The sequence below is a fragment of the Toxotes jaculatrix genome, chromosome 3 (genome assembly GCF_017976425.1).
Source record: "Toxotes jaculatrix isolate fToxJac2 chromosome 3, fToxJac2.pri, whole genome shotgun sequence".
In the NCBI taxonomy this organism is placed as follows: Eukaryota; Metazoa; Chordata; class Actinopteri; family Toxotidae; genus Toxotes; species Toxotes jaculatrix.
The window spans coordinates 22,374,989-22,384,846 of record NC_054396.1 but is presented as its reverse complement, the minus strand read 5'-3'; the positions used below and the strand labels follow the sequence as shown (position 1 = coordinate 22,384,846).

General features: G+C 40.0%; 1 protein-coding gene across 2 annotated transcripts in view; it reads right to left on the bottom strand.

The window, feature by feature from the left end:
- Positions 1-1,301: 1,301 nt before the first annotated feature.
- Positions 1,302-9,858, bottom strand: part of eya2 (EYA transcriptional coactivator and phosphatase 2) — a 28,214-nt gene continuing 19,657 nt past the window's right edge. For both annotated transcript variants that reach the window (XM_041034911.1, XM_041034912.1), the window contains exons 10-16: positions 7,213-7,302; positions 5,087-5,145; positions 4,152-4,312; positions 3,339-3,453; positions 3,060-3,181; positions 2,830-2,930; positions 1,302-2,473 (exon numbers count right to left, since the gene is read on the bottom strand). In XM_041034911.1, the coding sequence (XP_040890845.1) occupies positions 2,393-2,473; positions 2,830-2,930; positions 3,060-3,181; positions 3,339-3,453; positions 4,152-4,312; positions 5,087-5,145; positions 7,213-7,302 (729 nt within the window). In that variant the 3' untranslated portion in view covers positions 1,302-2,392. The remainder of the gene's footprint in view (positions 2,474-2,829; positions 2,931-3,059; positions 3,182-3,338; positions 3,454-4,151; positions 4,313-5,086; positions 5,146-7,212; positions 7,303-9,858) is intronic.

Here is a 9,858-nt window from a genome sequence, read left to right as displayed (position 1 = left end):
TGATGTTTTAATGGAATATTGTGTTGTTTTTTTTTTTTTAATAAATCAAATAATGTGTTTAAAGCTACTGATACAGTATCTTTGAATGGGAATTGTGTCATTGCAGTTCTTCCTCTTTCCAGAAGAGGGCGACCTTTACTCAAAAACAGAAAACAAATCACAGCCAGCATGCTCTAAATCAAGGGGCTAGGCGGCTACATCCAGAGGCCTCCGGCTACCTCCAGCGGTTTGTTTGCCAATGTTCGGATAGGTTTTTGTGACAATATGGCTTATTGTAGTGTGGACTGTACTAACCGACCGTCGAAGGAGTCTGTGTTGCAGTTTTTTCGGTAAGTAAATTTCTCACTATTTTACCTGGATGTTTGCACTAATTAGCATGTATTAGCATATTTTGCCGCTGGCTTATGACTGAATTGCCGATTTATGGTCGCTGCTGATACAGATAGAGCACCGGAGCAGCTAATGTTAGGAACGCTGTTGCGGCGTGTTCCGTGCTCTCAGAGTCCGTTTATTGCGGGAATACTAGGCTACAATTTTATTTGGTCTCATTTTTCTGTTTAAAAAGTCCGACATTGCATCATTGCATGGACAGAGCAGCTCCGTCAGTAAGCGGCTGCTGTTGTGTTTGTGTGCTGCTGTAACTGTAAGTGAATAGTGGGTGGAGGCAGCGGTGAAAGCCGATAAATATTAAATATTGAACATTTTATTATATTGCTTTTAACATTTTTATATATTTTATCAATATGAAATAATAATGATTGTTTCACAGTTAAATAACAGGCTATGTGTCGCGGTTACACGGGGTCGAGCTCGGGGACTGTCATGTGGTGGATGTAGCTGCGTGTAGCTGCCGCTTAGCTTGTTAGCCTAGCTGATTAGCTGATTAGCTGATTAGCCTTAGGCTAGCTCGGTTGCTCCGAGCTCAGTGGCCGGGTTCGCGGCCGGCTGACCCGTAGAGTAACCGCCTCTTCGCCAAATATGGAAAGGGGTGACGTCACGGGTGCTACGTCCATGTCTTATACCAGGGGTGTCCAAACTGTTCCACAAAGGGCCGCGTGGCTGCAGGTTTTTGTTCCAACCAAGCAGAAGCACACCAGACTTGACTCATTTAATCAACTGATCTCAGTCTTCAGACAGTTGATTGGTCAAACTGCGTGCTCTTCATTGGTCCCTCTTGATAATTACATGCAATTCACACCAGGATCATTATTCATTTATTTATTTGTCATGTGAAAGCTCATGTTTCATACGCCTCTAGGTTGAGTGAAATGAAATGAAACTCAGCTCGCCTTTCCCCACAATGTAATTAATTTATTTTTATTAATCTATTTTCACTCTGTCAAAACAAATCGACAATAAAGCATTATATACAAACATAGCTAAGCTGACAGGCAGTGTAATAGGCACATGCACAACCATACCAGTTCATCTATATTACAAACAGATTATTATGGAAAGTAAACAAGTACAGAAAAGAAGAGGAATTAAAACATGAAAACATATACAACCCAGAATCAACAGTAAGGATTTGAGCACTAGCCTATAATACAGCATCTTCAAGACAACTTCTTATCAAAACATTTTTACAAGAGCAGATTTTTGGTCTTTGAAGGGATTTTTTTAATGCCAAACTCCCAAAGTAAATAAACCTCATTGTTTTGTAGAATTGAACCAACAATAAATAGCTCACATTGTAATGGTAAGATACAGACTATTTTCAATAGCCTTTAACTATGAGGAGAATGTTATTAGGCATTTATCTATCCAACAAATGAATAAAACAATTATAAAATAATAGTGAAAACCAAATCTATCCCACATAACATCTCAACCTGTTTCTAACATTTGTCTTTCAAATAGTATTGGACAGCGAAAAAAAAGAGTTTAAGTCTCACAACAAATATAAAAAGACACAGCAGAACAAACAGTCTAACACCAATCTGAGCTTCTCGTCTGTGCAGACATTCTCACCGTGTTCATTAAACAGGGTATAAGATTTAGCATTCAGTGCAACACTTGTTTGTGTATCTAAGTGGGCTACCATCCATAAAGTTGAGATGAAGTGAATTATTTTTTTTTGTTTTAAAAACAAGTATTTTCAGTATTAACCACAGTTCCCTGTGGTTAGTTATGAAGTTTTGGTCCCCTATTCTACTTTGGTCTTTTTTATTTTGGTCCAGCATTTTTAGCTTTATGTTTATGCAGCCCCAGTTCAAAATCCTCACAGTCCCTTTGCCTGTGCTGTGAAATTGTCCATCTGGGTGCTTACTTAAAATAGCACTACTGACTCTGAATCAGTCTCTGGGGGCATCCTCACCTGCTTGCTGCACTCTGCATTTCATGAGCATTTCATGATTAAGGTGAAAGAGAAGAATGTGATAGCTGGTGCCCTCTAGAGGTAATCCAGCTCCAGTGCATGGCTCAGAGCTTCCAGGTCAGCCCGGCAGGACACCCTCCAGAACGGCATGTTCTTCTGAGAAAACAAAAATAAAACTAAAATGAAATGCAGGTTTTATGTAAATCGTTCAAACTTAAGGGTGACATACTTTAACAACTTGCAGTGCTCCTACAGATGCAGTGCAGATGTGAAATGTGGTTTGGAGGGGAAGTGTAGTATGTGACAAAGTACATGTTGGCCTTTGATGTATTTGCTAAACTGTCAAATCCAGGAAAAATTCTGACATTTCAATGGAAAGATTAACAACAACAAAAAAACCCCGACACAGAAGCTGCAGAAATCCAATGTCTTTTAAGGTTAACTGATTAGTTGTGGCCCAATTTTCAGCCGTCACAGTCACGGAAAAAAAAAAAAAACAGATTGAGTTATACCTTCTTGGCCACGGTCTCTTCTTCGGCTCCATCTCCTATCACCACATACACTGCTCTCCGACCAAATCTCTGAGAGACACGCTCGAAGCAGCTCTCTTTGCCTTTGAGAAGAGGGAAAATCAGAGGTTTAAAATGAGAACTTAAAGACAGAAGGAGATTGAGGTTGACTGTGCTGTTGATTATTTGTGATTATCATTTTGTCTGTCTGCTCTTTCTAAGATGTTTCTTACCTGTCTTGGTGGCACTGTATATGTTCTCTATTGGAAAGGCTGAGCCTAGACCGTACAGTAACACCTTGGAGAGAGCTGGGATGAGTTGGGTGGTAGTCACCAACACATTCACACAGTTAGGCCTGGAACAGCACAGGACAGACACATTTATATAATGGTTAAGCTATGACCAGTGGTGGAGTGTTCTCATTTTTCATTTTATTTTATTTTTTTCATTTTACAGCAGCTAATGCAAATTGACCGGCTGGTGTAAATCAAGCTATTGCAGCATGAGCTGACCTTGAGTTGATGAGAGCCAGGGCTTTGAGTGCTTGAGTCAGCCACAGGTCAGTCAGGACCTCCATCTCTCTCCTCAGCTGTAACCACTCCTCTCGTTTGGGGCTGCCCAGCAAACCTGCCCACCAGTGAGAGGAACAAGCACAATGGTCAGTAAAAAAACAGGGATGATCTGAATCCTTATAGCTCCAATGCATAAAGGTTCTTATTTAGTGAGACGTTACAAAGCCTTATTTTGACAGCAGGACTGTCTGCAGTCCCCGGACAGACGATTCTAATGCAACACCCTCTAGCCAAAACCTCAAACACATGGTTTCCAGCAGAGTTAAAGCAGACAGAAGTAATCAGCCAGTGCACCAGGGACAGTTTCTGTCTAATCATCCTAGTTGACAATCAAACCTGTCTGGTTCTCTTTAGCTTTTTCACCACATCATGATTCAGTTAATTTAACAGATTAAACATCAGTAATTCTTTTTTTTTTTTTTTTCAGATTCTCTTTGGAAAGAGCAGGTGTTCTCACAGCATTTTGATCCTGATTTGGATGATGATCAAGCTGAAGTTTGGAATATTCAAAATGCACTTTTCTAAAGAAGGCCTACATCAGCTCAGGCTTTTGAGGTTCTGCAGAAGGTAAATATTTACACGCAAATGTTACTAATTTCTTGACATTATTTGGTCTTTTTTGTTACACATATACCATAAGTTAGAGCTCAGAGAAATTGAGATAGTATAAATATCTTTAAATATAAGATAGATTAACATAATATTTAATTCCTGCATGCAACAGTGTTACATGTAAAGAAAAGGACAGCTTACCGCCAACATTGTTCTTGTATGTGTTGTAGATCTCCTTGACTCTGCGGTATCGGAAAGCCAGTTTCCTCATCCAGTCCACCCCACCGTGGACCCCAGACCCCAGGCAGAGAGAGCCGGCCCCTGCTGGGCTCTGGAAACCGTCCGATCCAAAGTTGTAAGTGCTGCAGGATCACAATACAGGAAACAGCAAGGATGTAGATCATAAAGAAAACAAACTGCATTTTTCCTGAGCATCTTATAGTAACACAATGATCAGTGTTTCAGAGGTGATGCTCCAAGAATCAATACAACTATATTTTCTACATTTTCTAGGTCTAGGAATTGATTCAAACTATTCAGGCTATGAACAAGAAGGCAGTGCTTAAACCATTCATCAAATTTAGGTAGACGTGCCAGAGCAACCGCAAAAATTTCAGGGACAAGAAATGCTTTAAAATTGAATGTAGCCTTGAATGAAGCTTTGTCAGTAAGAAATCATGAAGTATATACATTCAGCACGGGTAGGATGAATATAAAAAAAAAAAAATCTTTGAGAATGAAAAAGGCCAAGTTCAGTAAAATAAATACTTCATAAAAGTACTTTGGTACAGTCTGGCTGTTTCTCAAATCACTCCTAAAGTGCTTCAACAAGTTTGTGCCATAAAATGTCTGGACTGCGGGAGACAGAGGGAATGATAAAGAGATATTTTGATGAGAAATGAAAGCATTGGGTAATCCTCTGACATATTATATTGCTGCGGACGCTGAGAAAATATAAGACATGCACATGCTTGCATGCATGAACACACGCAGACGCACACACTCCGCATCTCATCTCCCTGCTTTTTTCTCCTGTGCACTAAAACCCAGAGGGCAAGTCTGGTTCACAAGCCACAGTAGAGCTGTCAGAGTCTCTCTGCAGAGCTTTAAGTACAGTAACACGGTAGAAGCTTTACCTCAGGTCCTGTCCGTTGTCGTCTGATGCCACGTCATCAATATGAACCTGGTCACATTCCTGGGAAATTAAAAGGAGAGCGGATATATCAAGAGATCCATTTCAGAGTGGAGCTCTGTACAGGCAAGTCTCTCCTCTGTAGGGGAGCCTCTGGGAGAGATAGCAACTACAAAACTTAAAAAAAAAAAAAAAAAAAGCTAAAATAAAAGGCAAGGAGAGTGTTGGGACATGGGACAGGGAGGCGCCAGAGATACAGAACAGCAAATATAGTGTAACCAAGTAGTAAATTAAAGTACAGAAAATCTACATTTTTTATAGTGGATCCAACATTTTGGTAAAAAAAAAATCCTCTTAAGAATGGTCCATTGTCTTTGACAAGCACAGTGGTGTGCATGTTGTTCCTCTCTATTGGACATTATTGTAACCAACCAAACCGCAGGGATTAAAACCACATTGCAGCTTAAAAATGTGGCTACAGCCAAAACACCTTAAGCAATATACAGCTAAAACAGAAACTTGAAAACAGTTATTAAATGTGGATATGTTGGACAAAAAAGAAATAATAAGGAGCATAAATCAATCATCATAGATCTAGAAATAAAGGACAACATAGAACTGACAGTAACTGTCTCCTGAAAAAAATCCAAAGATCTCTTATTTCTCTGTGCCTTTCTCCAGCTACAGACCTGTAAATCCCAAACCGTCTAACTTTCACATAAACATAATACACATGCAGTGATACACACACAGCCATGCACACATATGTGCAAAAAGAGAATCCTAGTATAACTCCTTGTTGTCACGCAGTGACCCAGGACAGACAGGCTCTCCTATCACTTTTCAGTCGTCTTGAGCCAGACGGAGACGCTACCTCATCTTCCCTCCACCGTTACATAGTTCAGTTCCCAAGAGCTACAGCTCTCCTCCCACTCAGGTGCCAGCTGCCCATGCAGAGATACTACTAATGACCAAACAATGCAAATGACCCATTTAGAAGAGCACAAATATGCTCAAACTCAAAACAGCTTCGCTCAGTGGTGGCAGAGATTTCACCTAATCACTTTTTAATCAGGAAAATTTCAACTGAAAATTCTGACTTTGATTAACTAGCCAGTCATGCCTGCCAGTTACAATTATGTGATCTTCTGGTGGTATTACCGTCATGACAGCAGCGATAACACTCGTAGCCACTGATGTAGCTACTTATATAAGAGGGACAAGATAATTGTACCTCAAAGACTTAGCAGCAGTTGTCAGCCAACCGTTGCCTACTGCTTTAGAGATTTTCTGAGCCTTGACAACAAAAGAGGGAATAAAAAGCGGGTTCGCAAATGGCTTTGTTGGCTCGTTTCCCTCTTCTTGACTGTTCCTCCTCCCATTTGACTAATTTTCCTTTTGGATACTCAGACACACACCTATAATTACAGCACAAAGTGTTCTTGTCCTCTCTCTCTCTGGCCCTTTCTAATCTATTTTCTTTGTCGGGACAAGGCAGAGGAATGCAGGATGAAAAACATATGTACTGTTCAGTCACTAGCAGGTAGTAAAATCCTTTCATCCTTTTTAGAGGTCGGCACAATACTTAAATTTGGTGGATTTTTAGGCAGTGGGTTAGGTCTAACAGTGAGAGCACTTATGCCAACTGTTAACAACCCCTCCTTTTAGTATTCTTACTGTACCATCACTTCATGAGGGGAAATTGTTTGGAAAATGCTGTAGTAGGAGTTAATACAGGATAGATGTTGTGTGAGGGAATTTCTACAATGACAGCCACTGTGCTTTATGCCAGGTAAGAAAACAGCTCCCAAATGTCAAACTTCTTGCTCGGCTGTTGCAGGGAAGGTTTTCTGGTCAGCTGTATGCCAGTTTACACCAGTGGATATGCTCTCACTGCTGCTATTTTCCAAATTACTGGAAAAAGTCTTGTGATTATTGCTTAAAAAAATGAGAGAGATGAATTGCACTGTGAGGAGAATGTGAATAAGTTGTAGTAAGATTTTTGGGAGAAAGAAGGCATGATTTCCAGGATACCAGTTTAAGGGAACGGTAGTGAGCAGAACTAAATTGTAATATAATTGTGCAGCTTTCTCAAATTCTCCAAATTATTACACAAATTCAAAAACTAACCTCCAGATCATTGAAGAAGAGTCTTGAGTCAGCCAGGTTGAAGATCATCTCCTCCATCCACAAACCAAGAGACACCGCCTTTGAGGAGTCCTAATGCACACACAGACACACATACACACACCCTAAAATTAAAAACTTCACACACGAATCACAGTGTTCAAAACAAGGACTGAACATCTTCTCCAAGCCTTAAAGGTTGCTGTGTAATCTGTGTTCGTCATATGGACCTAAATGTGTGTCTTCAATGGATGTGCTGTATACTGTACATATGTCTTTAGGCATGTTCAGTGTATATATACTGTGGAAACAAATTTCCCTTCAGGCACACTTATGATTCTCTCTGTCAACCAGAGTCATACACACTTTCAAATGAAAGAAAACTAGTTTGACCTAGTTAATAAAAATGATGTAGGAACAACAGCTCTCTATCACTTCAGAGGCTGCACCCTTGATAGTTAGTTAATAAATAATGAAATCATGAGCTCGGGCTGAGATTGATGGCCTAAGAGGTTTGGTATTTAGAGAATAATCAGTTAAATTGGATTATTGAACATTATCACTCTTGTCATTATTCTTGCCTTGTCAGTGCAGCAGCCTGTTTGTCTCTCTGAACTGCCTTTCTTTCACATCCTCTGCAAATCCATCAACTGGATTGACATAAACAGGTTTCAGGGAGAGGCAAGTGTGAATATTTATCTGTCAATCAAACGCTCTGCTGATTCTTATCTAGACTATCACTTAAAACTCATTTGTTTAGGCTCTCTTTAATCCAGAATTTTCCCCTTTGCTCTTCACTAGTCCATCCTGAATCACTCCAGGAAATTAAGCGCAAACTCATTACATTAAATGTATTTAATTCACTGTTGACTCTTAAAGGAAATGTTGAGAAAAACCCTAAGCGCAGGGACACCTTTATATTAAACTCATGAACAGTCCATGCATTTAATTATCTCATGACTTAAGCAACTTCATAATGCATCTAATTTACCAACAAGGTCACAGCCTACAGCTATGCTAGTGACTCTGTGAGACTAAAAAACAGTGCTTTGAGCTAAATGCTAACATTAACAAACTAACATGTTAAAGTTTAGCAGCCATAGTGTTTACCAAGCTAAACGTTGTACAGTAGTTTATCTTGTAAGTATGCTCAGTAGTTGCTAGTCTCATAAACCTAAGTATTGGATAAATTAAAATGGTTACTGATGATGGTGCAACTGGAAAAGTGAAGGGATCACCAAGTTAGTCTTAGAGCTAAAATAATGACATGATTAATCTATTTGTCAATTAACGGAAAACTAACGGCCAACTGCAATTAATAGTTTGAGCGGTTGACAGGGGCTGAAGTGTCCGTGTTTGTTTGCTAATGTTCGGATAGGTTTTTGTGACAATATGTCTTGTTGTAGTGTAGACTGTACTAACTGATCGTCGAAGGAGTCAGTTTTTTCTCACTATTTTACCTGGATGTTTGCACTAATTAGCATGTATTAGCATATTTTGCCGCTGGCTTATGACTGAATTGCCGATTTCTGGTCGCTGCTGATACAGATAAAGGACCGGAGCAGCTAATGTTAGGAACGCTGCCTGTCGCGATGTGTTCCGTGCTCTCAGAGTCCGTTTATTGCGGGAATACTAGGCTACAATTTTATTTGGTCTCATTTTTCTGTTTAAAAAGTCCGACATTGCATCATTGCATGGACAGAGCAGCTCCGTCAGTAAGCGGCTGCTGTTGTTTGTGTGCTGCTGTAACTATAAGTGGGTAGTGGGTAGTGGGTGAAAGCCGATAAATAATAAATATTAAACATTTGAATTTATTATTATTATCATCATTATTTTTATTATCATTAATAATAATGACAATAATTGTAATAATGTTTTTAACGTTTTTATATACTTTATTAATATGAAATAATAATGATGGTTTCACAGTTAAATAATGGGCTAGAAATAAATTTCCCCCCACAACTCCACCAAACCCTGCAGCTCCACCTAAAACCACTCTATCTGAAACAGTCATGTTTAAAACACAAAAGCAACATTATGATCTCTGTTGTATGCTGTGTGTCGCGGTTACACGGGGTCGAGCTAGTCGGGTCGGACTCGGGGACTGTCGTGTGGTGGATGTAGCTGCGTGTAGCTGCCGCTTAGCTTGTTAGCCTAGGTGATTAGCTGATTAGCCTTAGGCTAGCTCGGTTGCTCCGAGCTAAGTGGCCGGGTTCTCGGCCGGCTGACCCCGACTGACCCGTAGAATGGCGCAGCTCAAATGCCCAAATGGTTTGGTCACAAAACCGACTCCCCGAAACCAATGGTTGACGTCACCGGTGCTACGTCCATGTTTTAAAATTGACAGTCTATGGGCGTACTGCAGCAGAGTTGGAGGCGTGAGAAAAAAACTTCAGTTCAAGTGCTGATGTTGGAACTCCAGTGAGTTAGTGCCCTGTTCTGGAAAGTACCAGATATGTTGAGGTTAAGATATTGTACATAAAAAACCAGTCGGAGTCATAAGAATATTGTTATGTGGTTACGAGCCTTTCTCTGTATAAAAGACGCTAGCGCTAACCGCTAATTGCTAACACGATTGCTAATGGCTAAACTAGCGGTGTTTTGCTTATGCTACGGCATAAATATTTATAACGGCTAGTGAATTAG